We start from the raw sequence: 19,432 nt of genomic DNA on the forward strand, positions 1-19,432 counted from the left end.
TTTTCATTATCATTGAAAATGTGTCGTAATATGAAATCAAGTAAACGCATATTACAACTAACATGTAAGAACGACCTTAAGAGGAAATCTCCGTAAATAGGAAATTACCTTAATAGGAAATTACCTTAATAGGAAATTACCTTAATAGGAAGTCTCCGTAAATAAAGATGCCGTCTAAAGAATAACAACGAAATGTTAGAAAAGATTAATATGAACATCAAATATAAATGTGAAAATAAATCATATATAAAGAGATGATTTATTATCAAGTTATTCACCAAAAAGTATTTAAGTTATAGTTTTAAATAATCTTTATTATATATTATTATTATTATATGTAAAGACCTAAATAGAACAAGAAATTAATTACCATAATCCGAACCCGTAATTACTACGACTAGTCCTGAGTTACGCTTACGATATCTGGTAGCGCCGCTAAAATAGAAAACGATCGAAAGAAAAGAAAGATTAACAATGAGTAACAATACTACTGGTGTTAGGATAAACCCTTTCGCAGGAAGACGTGATGTTCACACATTACTCCAATTCTTAGATGCTGTTGAGATTCGTTTTGTAACCAGGCATATTTCTTCAAATCATGAGAAAATCTGTTTTCTAGCTGACCACTTGGATGGTGATGCTTCCACATGGTTTAGGACCGCATACCGAGGAGCAGATTTAACCAACGTACCCTACGAAACTGTCGTTGCCAAGTTGAAAGAACATTTTTTTGTCGCTATTGACCCTTACCAAATGTACCTCAATTTAAATGAAATGAAACAGACCAAGAGTGTTGAGGAATACACTGACAAATTTGAGAAAACTAGATTGTTATTACCTACCGACTTCGTTTCAGAGAGAGCCTTAATTGTAACCTTTATTGCTGGGTTAAAAAAAGACATCTGCAGAGAATTGAGAATTCGCAATCCGCAAACATTGCTAGAAGCCGAAGAGATGGCCTGGAGAGCTGACAACTTAGGATCTAAAACGAACAATGTAAATTGGTATGATACACCAACGTCAACAAACAATGATCCGGATGCCATGGAAATCGATGCCATGCAATCCAAACATATGAACCGTAATAGTAGTTCAGGACGTCGTAATTACAACAACTCAGAACGTTGGGATTACAATAACAGCAAACGTCGTAATTTCAACAAGTCCAACTCGAATAACGATTATTGGAAAAATCGCCTCGAAAGCTTTTGCAGAAATAAAGGATTATGTTATGAATGTGGTGATTCAGGACACTACGCTTCTAAATGTCCAAAGAGTCAAAAAAGAAACGCGAGTTCTCCCACGCCCCAGAGATATTGAACTAGACTGTTTAAACACACAGAAAAACAGAAAAAACATCGCTAGATTTACAAAAAAAGAGAAAAAACAACAAGAAAAATACAAAAACATTAAAAAATTACTAAAACAAAAAAAAAATAATAATAACAACAACAACAGTCAATTGTTGCAAAGACCAGAACCAAACAGTATAAAAAGTTTATACCAAGGTCACGTAGAATTTGCATACGCTGAACCTGAAGGACTAGAAAAATTCGAACAATATTATGACAAAGACGAGGAAGAAGTGTTTTACGACGCTAACTCGCAATTACCAGCTACGAATGACATAAAAGCTGAAGAAAAAGAAACCGGTACAGATGAACAATTTAGTACGGCAGGAATAGAAAAAGACACGAATCCGATCGTAGAAATAGACGATAGGGATGAAGTTATGGACAGAATGAGAGAAAGACTCAAGGAAAGTAAAAACTCTCATATATACCCCTTAATTATGAAAACTCCTAAGATTGGGAGGAGGAGGGAAGTAGAACTGTTATTAAATGATGCAACACTAGCAACGGTCCTGATGGATACAGGAGCCCCAACAAGTGTAATTAGCCGAAATCTAGTAGAGATAATCGGATTAGAAGTTTCCAAAGCGCCCTTTCAAAGTATAAGTGGAGCGATTAAAGGAACCAAAGAAGGTACGAACAAAGCTACAACAGTACGTTTTACAGTTAACGACAAAGAATATAAAATAGATGCGTATATTTTAGACACAATTAACAACAAGGTTATTGTCGGGAACCCCATACTTGAAACAAACCCTGAACTGTTGAACATAGAAACCGAGGACAAAGAACAGTTAAACGAGTTATTAGAAGTAACAGTCGAAACAAAGGAAAATAAAACATGGAACTTTATTCCAGAATGGCTTAAGAACAAGTTCAAAGATATTGTAGGTACTAAATTATTACCTGAAACACATAAATTGGTAAATGTACACCATGAAATAATACTAAAGGATCCCGAGAGATTGCCAAAGATGCAACCTTACAGAAGTACACCCAAGCTTGAAGAAGAAGCAAGGAAAATGGTTGATAGCTTATTGTCAGATGGATACATAGAAGAATCCAAAGCCCCGATAGCTTCACCCATAATCATGGTAAAGAAGAAATCTGGAGATTACAGGTTATGTGTTGACTACAGAATGTTGAATAAAAACACAGAACCAGACTTGTTTCCCTTACCATTATTAGACACTATATTTGCCAAACTAGGATCTTCGAAAATATTCACAACCTTAGATCTATTAAATGGATATTATCAAATCCCAATGAAAGAGGAACACAAACCTTTAACTAGTTTTGTCACCCCATTTGGAAAGTATCAATTTACTGTTATGCCTTTTGGTTTAAGGAATGCACCGTCAACATTTGCAAGATTAATGAGTGACATATTTAGAGATTTAAAATTTGTTTGTATTTATTTAGATGATATTTTAATACACAGTGATAATACAGAAGAACATTGGAAACACTTAGCAACAGTATTACAAAGACTAAAAGACCATGGTTTAGTTGCAAAAAGATCAAAATGTTATTTTGCACAAAGAAAAGTAGTATTTTTAGGACATGAAATTAGTAGTGATGGTATCAGACCATTACAAGGAAAAACCGATGCTATTAAAAATTTAACAGTTACCCAAGATATTAAGAGTGTTCAGAGATTCTTAGGAATGATTAATTTTTACAGAAGGTTTATACCACGATGTAGTCATATAGCTAAACCGCTAGTTGAATTTACAGCAAAGAAGACTGAATGGACAGACAAACAAACACAAAGTGTTGAAACTTTAAAGAAAGCACTAGGCTCACCACCGATATTAGTTCCGTACACACCCAAATGTCATATGAGACTAACTACCGATGCCTCGTATGATGGACTTGGAGCTGTATTAGAAAAATTAGAAAACAACAAGCTAATTGGAGTTATTGGATACTTCAGTAAAAGCTTACAAGGTGCACAAAAGAATTACCCACCTGGAGAATTAGAATTATTAGCAATAATTGAAGCACTAAATCATTTCCGATATTTACTACATGGAAATCATTTTGAATTAAGAACAGACCATATTTCACTTTTATCATTACAAAATAAGAAAGAACCGTCAAGAAGAATTTCCCGCTGGTTAGACATGCTAAGTGAATACGACTTCACTTTGACATACTTAAAAGGTACAATGAATCATATTGCTGACACACTATCACGAGACAGTAAAAGCTTAGAAGTAGATACCATTGATGCAAAATCATGGCTTGAACTTTATGAGAATGACCCCTGGTGTGCTGCAGTTTTGCACGGAATGAAACATATAGATAAAGTGAACACAGGAGGAATGGATTTACATTTATTTAAGAAATATCAGAGAAAATGGACATCATCAAGACAATTTCAAGAAGCTTATACAATAGACAAAGACAACTTCTTATATTACAAAGACAGATTATGTGTACCACAAAAAGCAAGAGACTCAGTGTTAGAGTACTATCATGACAATGCTATATTAGGAGGACACTTTGGAGCCGATATCACTTTTCATAAAATCGCAAAAGACTATTATTGGCCTAGTTTGTATTCGAATATACAAGGTTACGTAGCACATTGTTACAACTGTCAAGTTATGAAGCAACATCGACGAGCCTCACAAGGTTTACTACAATCTTTAGATGTTCCAAAAGGACGATGGTCACATATTACTATCGACTTTGCTTCAGGACTACCACTTACATTTCGTCAGAATGATTTTATTTTAATTGTCGTAGACAGATTCTCGAAACGATGCCATTTTATACCATGCAAGTCCACTACAGGTTCCATTGAACTTATTAATTTACTATTTAAACACGTTTTTGCTTACCACGGATTTCCCCGATTTATTACCTCAGACAAGGATATTAGAATGATGAGCACAGCCTACAAAGAATTAGTGAAACGCTTAGGAATTCAATTAAAAATGTCAAGTAGTAACCACCCACAAACAGATGGACAAACTGAAAGAGTTATTCAAGTCTTAGGTCGAATGTTAAAGAGCTATTGCTCCGTACATCACCAACAATGGGATAATTTTTTACCCATTTTAGAATTTTGTTACAACTCGACTTATTTATCTAATATTCGAGCTGCTCCGTTTGAAGTTGATTTGGGTTATATTCCTAATAAACCACAAATATTTACGGAGGGGGAGAGTTCAGCACAAAATGACTCCGCAGTCGAATTAGCCAAGAAATTGAAAGCAATAGAATTACGAACAAAAGATTTTTTAGCTGCAAACGCTGAAAACAATGAAGCCGCCAAGAACAATAAGAGAATACAAATTATATTAGAACCAGGACAACATGTATTAGTACACAGAGACGCATATTTTGTTAAAGGCAAATACTGGAAGATACAACCGATATATCTAGGACCTTTCAAGGTAGTAAAGAAAACTAATGATAATGCCTATGAAATAGACTTACCAAGTACTAAAAAGACACATAGAGTAATTAACATTGAATGGTTGAAAGAATTCAAACATGACCCAGACAGGTACCCAAAACATCCACCAAGAACCGAAAAAGAAATGGAATTTAGATTAACTGAAATAGTTAGTGTAATTGGAATCACAGAAGATAAGACTAAGCTGTATGCAAAGTTCAGCGATGTCGATCCAACTCTATCTGTAGAAATACCACTTAGGATTTTTAACAAATTACCTGACTACAGAAAGACAGCCTTATTGTCAAACTTTAAACAACTCTGGAGACACTCAGTTTCGGAGGAGGAGGATGTCGTAATATGAAATCAAGTAAACGCATATTACAACTAACATGTAAGAACGACCTTAAGAGGAAATCTCCGTAAATAGGAAATTACCTTAATAGGAAATTACCTTAATAGGAAATTACTTTAAAAGGAAATCTCTGTTAATAGGAAATTACCTTAATAGGAAATCTCCGTAAATAAAGATGCCGTCTAAAGAATAACAACGAAATGTTAGAATAGATTAATAAGAATATCAAATATAAATGTGAAAATAAATCATATATAAAGAGATGATTTATTATCAAGTTATTCACCAAAAAGTATTTAAGTTATAGTTTTAAATAATCTTTATTATATATTATTATTATTATATGTAAAGACCTAAATAGAACAAGAAATTAATTACCATAATCCGAACCCGTAATTACTACGACTAGTCCTGAGTTACGCTTACGATAAAATGACAGTTAAGGGCGTGTGGTCTAGTGGTATGATTCTCGCTTTGGGTGCGAGAGGCCCTGGGTTCAATTCCCAGCTCGCCCCTTTTCTTTAATTTTTTTTAATTTTTTTCTAGTTATTTTTTTTTTGGAATTACGCCCCTTTTATTTATTTTACTTTCGGTGATCAAGAATTGTTTAGGCTGCATTCCGCGGTGAAAATTGAAAGATAGGAAAATAAACAAAATTATAAACATATTTTTGTTTGTGTCTTTTAAAAACGGTTTATAAGCAATAATAATTCACTAAAAATATTTATTTGCGACTTTTTTTTTTTGTTTTACACCAAACAAAACTTAAAATATAAACGACGACTGGAAAAAAAGAAAAAACAAAATATTTAAAGTATATAGCAACAACAGTAAATAAAAAGAAGAAACTGTTACTCTTATTATCAACTATCCTTTTATTTGCTCATAACATACAAAGGAAATAGAGCATCTAAAAAGTGCAACCAAATTTTTATAACTTTTATATTATAACAAGAAGAAAAAGAAAAAAAAATACAAGAGAGAAAAAAAAGAAAAAAGAAAAAAAAAAAAATAAAAAAAAAATAATTCATCCTTTTATTTATATATATATATAAATACCATCACTATTTTTCCTATTTAGAAGAAATTATAAAATTTAATACACCATAAATAAACAAAACTATATAGTAAAAAAGAAAGAAGGAAAAAAAAAAAAAAAAAAAAAAACAAAGAAAAACAGTTATATAAATATGAGACTGTTTAAAAATATTAGTTCTAGTGCTACTAGTTTTTTCTTTATAGCATCATCCTTACTGTTATTATTCAATTCATTTAAAATAGTAGCAACAGCACATGAAGGTATGGATGATAATGACCAGCTTACCTCGGTTGATACACAGAATAACGAAATGGACTCACCCGAGATTGTTCCTATCCCCCATGAAGTAATGCATATGCATGGTGTACCAATACTACAAAAAAGTTTAACTGCGGCGGAAAGATTGTATTGGGAAAATTATGATACCACCACATACTTTACTGATTCTACTTTAGGCAATAGAAATGCATTTTGGTATCACGTATTTTCCTTAGTTTTATCTGCATTTGTTTTATATCCTATATGTTTAGCTTTGAATAACATAGGGTCAAATTGGTACCTACCTATATTAACCTTAACCGAAATCATGATCATTTCCAGTTTATTTTCATTGTCCATATTTGATTCCAGTGTCACAGAAAGTTTATACCCACATCACATTTATAGAGTTTTTTCATGGATATTGTTTTTCATTGTACAATTACACTATGCGAGCGCAGTTCTACTAAGAGCCTTTAAATGGATTAGCGGCAACAAGGGGGGTAACATTGAAGATAGTGGCGAATTTTATCCATTGGGCAATTATTATCGTGATGAACCAGATGAAGAAGAGGAACATTTAAGTTCATCACCTGCCACTACTCTGACTAACAATAGATCGAGTAGTAATTCGACAGAATCTGTAGCCAATGATATAACAGCTGATTTGGAATCCAGCAGTGAGCGATTATTCTCCTTAAATGCCCATCGTTTTAAGGGTAAAATGTCTTTGAAAAGAGATTCCATATTGAGTAAAGTTTTCTCCAACCCAACAATAAAAAAACTATCACTGAATTTTTCCACCTTGGCATCAATTATCTTTCATCTATTAAATTATTTTTTGTTCTTATTTTTGTTGGTTGATGTGTTTGTTGGTTTGGCTGTAGGCAATTTGTTTGGCAAAGGCTTGCATATTTTCAACTTATTGGCGCACTGGATTAAAGGTGGAGTGTTCTTTTTATTGGGTGTTATTTCATTGGCTAGATATTGTGGGTTTGGCGCAGACAAAGGTTGGGCATGGAACGCTTTTTACATTTCTGATTCTGATGTTTCTAGGCTTTCTAATGCTCTTCCACGTGGTGGTATTACTTTAGAAGGTGTTGAAAGCTTTTTGATCTTTTTTTATGGTTCAACAAATGTTTTTCTGGAACATCTTGCTTCTCAGGATGGGATCTGGACTCCAAAAGATTTACAACACATTTCAATTGCGTTTTTATATATCGGTGCTGGTCTTTGCGGTATTTTGGTAGAAATATTTTTAAATACTTGGAAGTTTGAACACGCAAAGGCAACATTGGGATTATCTAACGTCAAGGTAGCTAATTTAGGATTTTCTCCCAACCCATTACCTGCCTTTACGATATTCTGGACGGGTATTCTAATGTCTAAACATGCACAAACCTCGGAACTATCCACTGCTATTCATGTTCAGTGGGGGAGCATGTTGTCTTATGGTTCATTTTTCAGAGTTTTCACCTTTTTATATTTATTATTTGTTCCAACTCATTGTGCTAGAACGTTGCCCAGCCAGCCTCTGACTGAGTTAATAACCTCGTTCTGTTTGATGGGTGGTGGGTTGATCTTTATGGAAAGTACTGATCAAGTTATTGAAGCTATGGAATATAGAGGATATACTGAAATGTTTACTTTTAATTTGAGTTTAGGTGTTGTAACTCTGATTATGAGTTGGGAAATGATGCTTTTCATGTGGAAAGGTTGGTTAAAAAAGAGGATGATGAATAATTGACAGTTGTTTCAATGTTAATTCATTTTTTTTGTTTTATTTTGTTGTTTTATTTTGTTGTTTTAAAATTAATTAATTATTATTTATTTGAGGTTAAAAAGCTTCTATATATGAAATGCCTGTTTTTTATTTTTATTTTTATTTCCTTTGAATAATATATTTATATATTTATATTTATATATGAGTTCATTACGTGTTACAATTGGCTATTAATCATATATTTAGTGGTACAGGTACTCTTTTTTTTTTTTTTTTTTTTTTTTCTTTTAAATGTATATATATATATATATATATATATTATTATTTTACTTTGTTTAATTTATTAATTTATAAGAAAAAAGGTATTTACAATTACATATTTAGTCAAATAACTAATTGATCAATTTAATATATATATAGATTTAAGTAGATTTACTTGACGGATCAATTCAATTTATTTTTTTTTTATTTTTTATTTTTTTTTTTTTTCGATTATATTTTAAATAAACGTGAATCAGGTGAGAGCATTGTTATAAGGGGAAATTGACGTCAAATGTTAATAAATGCAGTAAAAAATATAATATTTGTATTATATTAATGTAAACTTTTATAATTATTAGAAAACGTGACACTATGGCCGAGTGGTTAAGGCGACAGACTCGAATGTATTTAACCATGATTCTGGATTTAGGTGTTTGTAGGGCTTTAACGGTCTGCGTCGATGCTTACCAACTTGAATAAAAAACTTGAATTTTTATTTGATTTTGATGAAAAGCTCGAGTAACATGCACATGGAAAATCCGGAATTGGAAATTGGTTACAAGGTATCTGTTGGGTTTTACCCGCGCTGGTTCAAATCCTGCTGGTGTCGGTTTCCTTTTTTTTGGCGAATTTTTATTTGCTCCTCCGTTTTTTATTTATTTATTTATTCTTTTTTTTTTTTTTTTTTTTTTTCTTTTTCCTTTCGAAATTTCTAATTTCATATTGCAGGAAAGTCAACTTCAATTATATTATCCTCTTTTTAGTTATTTAAAGCTAAAAAAGAATATAACATTCAATATATAGGCAATAAATGAGTTATAAAAGTAATAATAAAAAAAAGTTGAAAAATATACCAGACGGTTACGATAAAATAAAACAGGTTTTAGATGATTATGACCACCAACTTAGACTTATCACCATCAATAATAAAAGGGATACCGGGACTAATAATTCCAATTTGATGTCTAATGACGAAGATTTGTGGGAAATATATAAAATAAATCACTTAAAATCTAAATATATTTATGATCTATATTACAAAAGGAAAATTATTAACGCCAAATTATATCATTGGCTTTTAAACAATAATATTGTGGACAAAAACTTAATAGCCAAATGGAAGAAAAGAGGATACGAAAAGTTATGTTGTATAAGGTGCATTGAACAAAGTAATGGAAGCGGTGTTACCTCTAAGGATGGAATAAGGGGCAAAGTTTGTATTTGTAGAGTACCGAAATCTGTATTATTAAGCAAAGAGAAAGAGAGACAAAAAAAAAATAATAATGAAGAGGAAGGCAAGAATACGCTTGATGATGATGATTTATTCAAAGTTGTTCTTAAACCCTGTGGGAGATGTGGTTGTAATGGATGTGCTAGTACTGACTGATGTATATATATATATATATATGTAATGGTTTTGATATTGTGCGTGTGTGCGGGTAGCAGATCTAGCAAAATAAAAAAAAGAAAAGATGGTGCGCTGTGGAATTCGAATGCAAATGTTTAAAATTTTAATTTACGGAAATTAAATTAATTTTTGAAACAAGACAGAAAAAATGACAATGATCGGTTGTGCTACCTACGCTTATTTTTTATTTTTTTTCGCGTCTTTTTGGTTTGTTTCCCTTACAAACAATTAACTACGCGTGATTATCTATCAAATTCTGACACGCGTTAAAAAGAAAAAAAAAAAAATATCAAATTTCCATTCATGAATTTAATTTTTTTGCCAGAAAAAAAAATAAAATTAAAAAAAGTACAAGGAATTGTTCATATAAATATAAAAAAGGAAATTGACCCATTTTCTCACCAATTTTTTTTTTTTTTTTTTTTTTCTTTTTCTTTTCTCTCTTTTTAAAAAAGGTTTATGGCGTCACTGCTTAAATTTTATTCCATTTAGCTCTTTTCAAGAACTACTGCAACTACTTTTAAAAATTTATATCTATATCTTTAATACACCATTACTTTAGGGATTACAGCAAAAAAAAAAAAATAAATAAAAAAAAAAATTAGAACCATTTATACCCATTGGCACTTTATAATCAAAATATAATAACAAGATAATTGAATTTTCCAATTTTTCTTTTTTTTTTTTTTTTCTTTTTTTTTTTTTTTTTTAATTTATAAAATATTACCTTAGGATTTATAGCGATAAACTTTTCATTAGAGTAAAAATAAAATGAATAGTAGTATACAGGACTATCCTAATAAAGATATCAATCAGAGTAATTTACCAATTGCAGATAGATATTCAGACACAAAAAATTCACCCATTAGTACAAAAAAAAATAACATTTCTTCCGTTCCAAAAGAAGCTCTCAAACCTAAAGAATCAAATATTTCTGAATCAAAAAAAAGAAAATTGGATGCTATTGATAATAATGAAAAAGAGGACTATGGCTATCAATCCAATACTTCTACAAAATTCCCACCCTTGAAGGAATTATTAATAGAAATTACTGATTCAGATAAGGAAACTGGATTATATGATGAAAACATTAAGCCGCCATACTCTTATGCTTCTATGATCGCATTGGCAATAATAGATTCTCAAGTGGGAAAACTAACATTGTCTCAAATATACACTTGGATTGCTTCCCATTTCCCCTTCTATAAATTGGGTGATTCCGGATGGCAGAATAGTATTAGGCATAATCTATCTTTAAATAAGGCATTTATTAAAGGCGGTAAATGTGAGGATGGCAAAGGCCATTTTTGGGAACTAAAAGTCGGTCAAGAATATAAAGTTTTAAGAGTTACTTCGAAAGGTGGGAAAAATGCTAATAACCATACTAATAAAACAAATACCAAAAAACGTTTTGAAAAAGATCAGGAAAGTTTATTGGGCCCAGTTAGTTTAAGTAAAGGCCAAATGAAAATTAATAATAACATGTATACCAGTTTAAGTGAACTTAATGATACTGGTGACGATATAGATTATAAATTGACAGAAAATGATCATGATCTTGAGGGAAACGATATTGTATCTGATGCCAAATCATGGAGAGATGATAATATAAGTGATAACGGCTCATATACCAATGCTCAGCCAAACACCAACGAGGAAATGATTCAAGAATTTGATTCCTCATTGCTTACATCACCAAACTCATATAGGTTGTCTTCAAAAAATCTAAAGAAAACACTGAAAAAATCATATTCCTTTTCATTTTCAGGTAAAAAAATATCTCCTTTTAACGATAGTAATAGTACACAAACTGATAATTTTTTTAATATTGATCGGAGTAATAGTCATTCTGATTTTAAACGGTACACATGTTCGTTTAACTCAAACTTTGAAAATTCTCCCCAATCAAAGCAAGGTGTGTCATCTCCCCTAATAGAATCTTTTCATAATGAGGGGAAAAAAAATAGTTTGTGTCAGAATAATAATATACTGACAACACCTAATAAAAAACCAAGTTCTATGGTTGTCGAACCGGATAAGAATGAAGAGTATAACAACTCTAGCAATTTTATGGCAGCTATCAATCATCATGGTTATGTGAAGACACCAAAAATTATCCACACAATTGAACAGCAATATACTAATGATGATGATGATGATGGTGGCAATGCTCATATCGCTGGCAAAAAAATTGATTTGCATAGTCCCAGAAAATTGGCCTACACAATCACACCAAGATGGGGTAAAACACCAAGCAATATTTTGGATGATTTTTTTGGATCACCTGTTATTTTAAAAAGTCCAAGCGTTAACATGGTGCTCGATCCCCACATTCGTTTAAAAAAAGATATAATACCGAATTTGTCCCCATCATCGATTAAAAACATTTCGACAAATACTCTGATGTTGACCTCGTCATTTTCTTCTTCTACAGCAAATACCAGTGTTTCTTCTGTTTTTTCAAATAATAATGGCTCAAAACAATCCTCCATCACACTTAATAATTGTAACACTGCCGCTAATATCAATTCCGCTGGTTCTGAAGAGCAAACAGAGGGAGAATCTGTCGAGCCTGTATCTAGAAAGCTTTTTTCAATTAATACAACGCCTCATGGAAAATCTGTTTTAATGTTGTCAAATTCCTCTATCCAAACCACTTTAAGTCCTGCTGGCAATGACAACAATCCCAACAATGATAATATCAATCATAATAATAATATCGACGATGACAATAGCTTAATAATGAAACCAACAACCTCTAAACTATCAAATACATCGGGTCTATTTGGTGTTGACATATATTCTGTCTACAAAAGAGCCGTGGCTCAACAATTAGAAAATAATAATAATGATAACAACAATAATAATGAGACTAATAGTAACAAGGAATTTAAATAATGGTCACTATAAGAAGTTATACTTTAGGAAAAGATTAACAAAATAATGGTAAAGTGATGTTTTTGTATTAATATGTGTATGTATAGACTATTAAACCATAACTATTAGAAAATTTCTTTTGTATAATATCATCTCATCAGTACATATTATATGTCTTTATAGTTTATATCTACTTAAATTGTTACTTCTGGGGTGTGAACGAAAGAAACCTTATTAGTTATTTTTTAGGTATATTTTTTAATATTGGAAAAGAGTTTTTTTTTTTTTTTTCTTTTTTTTTTTTTTTTTTTTTTTTTTTCCTTGTAAAAATAGAAAAAAAATATTTTTATTTTTATTTTTTTTTTTTTTTAAGATTACAAAAGACTTGTTTTAACCTATTACATAGTCTATAAATATTTGATTGCAATAATATTCTTAGTGGCATGAAGTCAATGTCAATTTTCAATTTTTTTTTGTTTTTGGATGATTTGTTTTTTTGGTGGGGGAAAAAAAATATAATTAAAAGTAGTCAAGAACATTAATAATGGAAAAAAAATTGCAGAAACTAAAAGATCCAAGTGATTTTGTTCAAACAAACGTTCCGGAACTAAAAGATTTAGATTCCTTGCTAAGATGTCATATTTGTAAGGATTTTTTGTCAATACCGGTTTTAACACCCTGTTCACATTCATTTTGTTCCCTATGCATTAGGCAATATCTTAATGTATCAGGAAATTGCCCTTTATGTTTAAATGAATTACAGGAGTCTATGTTAAGGAGTGAATTTTTACTAGGCGAGTTGGTTAATTGTTATACAAAAAAGGTTAGGCAAAAGTTATTGGATAATCTAATGCCTCGAAATGATAATACAATATTAAAAAGCAACATTATAGATTTGGATTCGCAATCACCACAATATATTACAAAAAAAAGAAAAACCAGTGCACTTGTAAACAACAATAGTTACCCCAAAAATGGAATTTTATCAATGTTTAAAACTAAGAAAGAACACAAGTTTTTGCCTGGTAATAATCTCGGAGATATTAACAATAAAGATACTACTCCAGGTAAATCGCAATGCCCAATATGTTCTGTGGTGTATCCCATAGATTATTTACAAACAACTCACATCGACGAATGTTTGCTACATCCTAAAATGAAAACTACAATAGAAATCATAGAAGATGACAAAGAAGAAGTAAAAGTTAATACAATTTTGAAAGGCAATGATGTTACAATTGACAAAGCTAAATCAAATGGCCCTGAATCTAATGTTATTGCTGTTAGTCAAAATGAAACAACACCTACTGTAGAAACTCCTTTTTTAAATAAGTATTTGGATTCTGCAATCACTACCACATGTTTAAATGATCAAAATCGCAAGAAAAAGCTTGGTAAATTGGATGTTTTAAATATATCCACAGCTGCGTTGAAATCCAAATTACTTGATCTAAAATTACCAACACATGGTTCAAGACAACAATTGATTAATAGGTATAATTATTATGAACTTTTATGGAATAGTAATTATGTTGACTCTTTGCAACCTACCACTGAACAAGATTTGAAGATGAAACTATTAAATTGGGAAAAAACTCATAATCTGGGTGTGGGGGATGGTAATAATAACCACAATGCTGTTACTATGTTTACAAATAATTCTAACAATAGTATTCCTACACAAGAGCATTCCATTTTTTCGATTTTACAAAATAAAAGGGGAATTATAGATATCAAATCTAAGAAATTCAGTAGAAAAGATTGGGCTATAAAAAATGCCACCGCCTATAGAGAATTGATAAAAGAAGCAAAAAGTAGCATGCTGACAGCAAATGAGAAAAAACGGGAAGCAGTTTCTGAGTTAAACGAAGAACGCAGTGAACTTAAAGGCAAGCATCCTAACCCTCAAGTTAATTTACTTTGTAAAAATAATAAGAACGATACACATCAAGAACTAGAACATTTATTAAGTTCAAGCGAAGAAGATGAGTGAAGATAAATAAAAGTTGATATACTATGGTTAGCACATATACTATTGTTCACAATTTGAAGCATTATTCATTTATATTTTTAATTTTTAATTTTTTAATTTTTTTTTTTAATACATTTTATACAGTTTGATTAAAAAAAAAGATTCAATGCACATAATATCTTTTATCAGTTACTAAATTTATAGTTCATCATGCTCAAAAGAGGGAGCTTGATTGATATCATCGGTAGATCCTAAATCATTATCTGGAATCAAAACATTTTCTTCTCCAATATGGTCATTGATTTCATATGAATTGGATGGTGCATTGTAAGATGTTACAATATTTTCATTTTTATTGCTCATAGTTTCTGTAAATGTTTTATCTTTTGTATTCTCAGTGGTTAAGACTTTAGAAATATCTTTTTCTGGAAAAGCAATTTCTATAGTCTCTTCTTCAACTGTAGAATTATTAATAGAACCAGAAGCAGCTGCCACATGACCAGATGTTTCCACGGGTAGCGTTGTTTCATTGTTTATTTCCGAATAGGTTGATTCATATATAACGGTGGTCAATGTCTTAGTTTCGGTTTCGGTTTCAGTTTCGGTTTCAGTTTCTGCATCTGCTTCAGTTTCTGCTTCAGCTTCAGTTTCAATTTCAATTTCAGCTTCAATTTCATTTTCGGACTCTAGCAAAATACCTGAAGTTGTAATTGGGTTAGCAGAAATAGTTGCGCTTTCATTAACAACAGTTTCTAATATAACCTCTTTGGAGATAACAGTAGAAGTGGTAGTAATAAAAGTAGCATCGGAGGAAGAAGAAGGAGAAGAAGAAGGAGAAGAAGAAGGAGAAGAAGAAGGAGAAGAAGAAGGAGAAGAAGAAGGAGAAGAAGAAGGAGAAACATCATTAATAATTGGTTCGAGGTCCGTACTAATGGTATGCATTCTTGCAGCAGAAGATATTATCGTGCTTTCGGTTTCAGTAGAAGGCGAACTATATTCTACAGATTCCACGGCTGGCTGTTGATAGGTAGAGGCAGTTTCAATTTTAACAGCAGCGGTGTTGCTTTCTATTTCATTAATAGTATTGATGTAATTTGTAACAGACTCCGTTTCTTTAATATCAGTTTCTGTGGAGATACTAAATAATGGCTGAGTAGTAGTTGCTTCTTCCTTTGTAACGATTCCAGTTTCTCCGGTTATAATTTCTGTGGGGACACTAATCGATGACTGAATATTACCCTGATCCTTTTTTGCAGTAGTTTTTAAAGGAGGTTCAATTTCGACATCCGTAGTGTCGGGTTGAAAAGTATCGGATGCAAGTTGAGAGCTTGTGGTATCTGGTTGAAAAGTATCCGATGCAATCTCAGAAGTGAAAGAGGTACCGGAGACTAAATTATCAGTTATAAACGTTTGGTACTCGATGGTAGATTCAGTGATATTATTAAGATCACCTTCATGGTCAAAGGTAGTTGGGATAGTATTGCTAAAGCTTTTATCAGACTTTGTTTCAAGCAGAGTGCTTACAAATGTATCTTCTTTTCCCTCTTCAATTGGTGCAGTAGCCAAAGTTTCAATGTTATTATTTGTCAATATAGTGCTAATGTGTTCACTTGTAGTTGAATAAGTTGTAGAAGTTGACATTATTTCATTTTCAGTTACAATATCGTGCTTATCAGTTAAATCATTTAAAAACAGACTATCAAATGTCTCACTAGATATTGTATTACTAGGAATATCAGTACCAACAGTAGAAACAAAATCTTTATCTTTAATTAATGTAACCTGTTCTAATCCATCGTTAATGGTAAAATACGAGGACGAATCACCCTTTTTCCTTGAATTGTACCAATCCTTGGTACATTTGTAGACAATAGTATGCACGTTATTTTTATAAGCTAGTTGGGCGATAAATGATAATAAAACAATAAAAATAATATTAATGAAGTAATTGAAAATCTTTTTAGACAAGGAAATAGAGGAACTCCAATTGGCAGGAATTCTAATCAAATGCACAATGTTCGATGCAGAGACGCTTGCCAAAATTTGGGAATCGGGGGAAAAACAAATTTTAGTGATAGCAAAAGCATGAACGTTTTTAAAAAATTTTGCAACTTTCAGATCCCTTAATTTGATTAAAGCAATAGAATTTTCATTACCAGCCAACGCGCACAATTCACCTTTTGCGTCAATGTCCATCGAAGTTACACCCTTGAATTTTTTTGTGACTACTCTTGATTTCAACATGGAAATAGAACCACTTTTCACGCTAACAACGCTTAAAACAACCCCAGTCGTTTTTTTCAAGGATGCTGCAATAATAAGTTCGTCATCGTTAATAAATCTAATCTTCGATAAAACCCAATCCTTGTTAAAATCGGTTTTACGAACAATAAATCTACCAGTGACTAAAGAAATGACTTCTAAGGTGCTTTCAGTAATATAACTTAGTACTTTACTATCAGGAGAAAAATGCAAATCTTTAACATCATTGCCAGTCTCAATTTCATATTTTTCCATTAAAGTACGAGGATCTATAACACGTATAATTGTTGGTAAGGAAGAAGAAGCAATTGCAGCTGCAGTACCGTCCTTAGATATAACTGTTAATTTGGTGTAATCTTCTGGATTACAACTACGGTTATAGTCGCAACTACCAACAAATTTTAAATGTTCATTTTCGTAAACAAACTTTCTTAAATGTTTATTTTCGCCATTTTTAATGTTTGCAGAATTTTCATTACAGCCAATTAAAATAACACCATCTGAATAATCTAGAGTGGTCGGAGAATCATCGTTATCATCCAATTTTAATTCACGGAACTTCTTTATGATTTTCTTTTTTTTATTGAAGTTCACGTTTAAAGCGGTTATTTTGTTTGGTAAACCATTTGCACCTTCGCCACCACCACCTGCGATCAATAAAATTGAATTGTTTATAAATTTTGCACCATAGATTGGATAATCCATGGTGTAGTTAGCAGTTTCAAACTTCATAGTCTTTTTATAATTTGTTCTTGTTGGCTTGCTCTTAGAAAGCTTTTCGTTAGTTGATAATGTGAGTATGAAGTTTTTATTTTTTGTTTTCTTTTATTAAAAAAATTTTTTTTCTCCTTTTTACTTTTCCTTAAAAAAAAAAAAAAAAAAAAATAAAATAAAATAAAAAGGATTATTTTTATATGATATTAAGTCCTTGCGGACATTGCAAGTTCTATCGGAACAGATACTTTTCTGGATTAACAGAAGTCGAAGATATGATTGATATTTCACGTGTTTTTTTTTTTTTTTTTTTTTTTTTTTTTTTTTTTTTTTTTTAAATCTGTATATGTAAAATATTTGTTTAATACAACCAATCCACAATTCAATTATAAATATCTTACAACAAAGAAAAAAGAAAAAGGAAAAACAATCTTTTTTTTTAAAATACCTCCAAAGATAAAATGACCACTTCTATTACCAGCACTACCAAAAAAAAAAATAAAAAAATATTATCCATTCAATCACATGTTGTTCACGGATATGTTGGAAATAAGGCTGCCACTTTCCCTTTGCAATATAGAGGATGGGACGTGGATTGTTTAAATACCGTCCAATTTAGTAATCATCCAGGTTATGGCTCATTTTCTGGGTTCAAATATCCTTCCAATGAATTAACTGACATTTTACAAAATGGACTCTTAAATTTCCTAAAATTAAATTATTCTGCCATTTTGACCGGATATTATCCTTCGCCTGAGGGCTTTTTAAAAATAAGTGAAATTTTAGAGGAACAATACAATAGTAATAAAGATAATTGTGATATGAAATGGATATTGGATCCTGTTTTAGGTGATAATGGTAAATTATATGTTACTGAAGGAATGGTTGAAATTTATAAAAAAATATTAACTGAATGCCACATATTTTGCTGTACACCTAACCAATTTGAAATGGAATTATTAACAGCTGGTCAAATTTCCACTTTTGACGACTTGTATAAAGGTTTTATCAAGTTCCATGAGTTGTATCCCAATGTTAAATATATTGTAGTGACAAACTGCAACATTCAATTATTGCACAACAATTCACATGATGATAATATAATAGTTGCCTGTTACAATACTATAACCAATAAAATGCACTACTGTAAAACTCCCTTAATACCTGCAAGGTTTTCTGGGAGTGGCGATTTATTCACTGCATTGTTAACAGACCAATTATTGCAAAACAATGATGGAGTGGTGGTTAATTCTTTACACGATGCTGTATTGAAAAGTATATTCTTAGTTGATCAAATATTAAGAAATACTTTGGACTTATATATTAAAGATAATATCGGTAGTACGGATAATGCACAACCAGTGATAAAAGATTTGAAGCTTATTCAGTCTAGACATATTTTAGATATAATTGATCCCACTTCACCATTTGAAGCAATAGAGTACGACCCTATGATATACTTTTGAGGTAAATGAATGGTATGTCGTATAAAAATATATAAATAAATCTTTGTCCGAACGATTTACGGAGTTTCATATCTGCGGACAAGTCATTTAGGACCTCCCTTTATCTTATTTTTATTTTGGGAATGTTTTATCTGTTGCAAAGTAATAAAACTAACCCTTTTTTTTTTTTTTTTTAATATTACTCACAAAAAAAAAAACAAAAAAACAAAAAGAAAAATCAAAATTCCAATAAATAAAGATAACAAACACATTTATAACCTAATCTGTAATACTCAATCATCACCATTTCCTAAATTTAGCCTTAATAAATAGATAGATTTCTTTCAACAAGGAAAA

At 31.1% G+C, this 19,432-nt stretch overlaps 7 protein-coding genes and 2 non-coding genes across 9 annotated transcripts; 8 read left to right on the forward strand and 1 right to left on the reverse strand.

The window, feature by feature from the left end:
* Positions 1–474: 474 nt before the first annotated feature.
* SCDLUD_001224 (uncharacterized protein) lies at positions 475–5,125 on the forward strand (the record flags this gene model as incomplete). The annotated part of the gene is made up of 2 exons (XM_046080045.1): positions 475–1,294; positions 1,509–5,125. The coding sequence occupies 2 exons, from the start codon at positions 475–477 to the stop codon at positions 5,123–5,125; spliced, it is 4,437 nt and encodes a 1,478-aa protein (XP_045937510.1).
* A 434-nt stretch (positions 5,126–5,559) lies between these two features.
* On the forward strand, positions 5,560–5,631 carry SCDLUD_001225. Its single transcript has one exon. It is a non-coding gene; the product is annotated as a tRNA-Pro (tRNA).
* A 675-nt stretch (positions 5,632–6,306) lies between these two features.
* On the forward strand, positions 6,307–8,160 carry TVS1 (Tvs1p; the record flags this gene model as incomplete). Its single annotated transcript, XM_046080184.1, has 1 exon — positions 6,307–8,160. The coding sequence occupies one exon, from the start codon at positions 6,307–6,309 to the stop codon at positions 8,158–8,160; it is 1,854 nt and encodes a 617-aa protein (XP_045937511.1).
* A 603-nt stretch (positions 8,161–8,763) lies between these two features.
* SCDLUD_001227 lies at positions 8,764–9,007 on the forward strand. Its single transcript has 2 exons — positions 8,764–8,801; positions 8,962–9,007. It is a non-coding gene; the product is annotated as a tRNA-Ser (tRNA).
* A 201-nt stretch (positions 9,008–9,208) lies between these two features.
* BUD31 (U2 snRNP complex subunit BUD31) lies at positions 9,209–9,784 on the forward strand (the record flags this gene model as incomplete). Its single annotated transcript, XM_046080185.1, has 1 exon — positions 9,209–9,784. The coding sequence occupies one exon, from the start codon at positions 9,209–9,211 to the stop codon at positions 9,782–9,784; it is 576 nt and encodes a 191-aa protein (XP_045937512.1).
* Positions 9,785–10,576: 792 nt separating this feature from the next.
* Positions 10,577–12,703, forward strand: HCM1 (Hcm1p; the record flags this gene model as incomplete). Its single annotated transcript, XM_046080186.1, has 1 exon — positions 10,577–12,703. One exon carries the CDS (start codon positions 10,577–10,579, stop codon positions 12,701–12,703), a length of 2,127 nt encoding a protein of 708 aa, XP_045937513.1.
* A 523-nt stretch (positions 12,704–13,226) lies between these two features.
* Positions 13,227–14,675, forward strand: RAD18 (E3 ubiquitin-protein ligase RAD18; the record flags this gene model as incomplete). The annotated part of the gene is made up of 1 exon (XM_046080187.1): positions 13,227–14,675. One exon carries the CDS (start codon positions 13,227–13,229, stop codon positions 14,673–14,675), a length of 1,449 nt encoding a protein of 482 aa, XP_045937514.1.
* Positions 14,676–14,852: 177 nt separating this feature from the next.
* Positions 14,853–17,648, reverse strand: SED4 (GTPase-activating protein SED4; the record flags this gene model as incomplete). The annotated part of the gene is made up of 1 exon (XM_046080188.1): positions 14,853–17,648. One exon carries the CDS (start codon positions 17,646–17,648, stop codon positions 14,853–14,855), a length of 2,796 nt encoding a protein of 931 aa, XP_045937515.1.
* A 443-nt stretch (positions 17,649–18,091) lies between these two features.
* Positions 18,092–19,096, forward strand: BUD17 (putative pyridoxal kinase BUD17; the record flags this gene model as incomplete). Its single annotated transcript, XM_046080189.1, has 1 exon — positions 18,092–19,096. One exon carries the CDS (start codon positions 18,092–18,094, stop codon positions 19,094–19,096), a length of 1,005 nt encoding a protein of 334 aa, XP_045937516.1.
* Between the last annotated feature and the right edge of the window lie 336 nt (positions 19,097–19,432).

The sequence above is a fragment of the Saccharomycodes ludwigii genome, chromosome I (assembly GCF_020623625.1).
Source record: "Saccharomycodes ludwigii strain NBRC 1722 chromosome I, whole genome shotgun sequence".
Classification (NCBI taxonomy): domain Eukaryota; kingdom Fungi; phylum Ascomycota; class Saccharomycetes; order Saccharomycodales; family Saccharomycodaceae; genus Saccharomycodes; species Saccharomycodes ludwigii.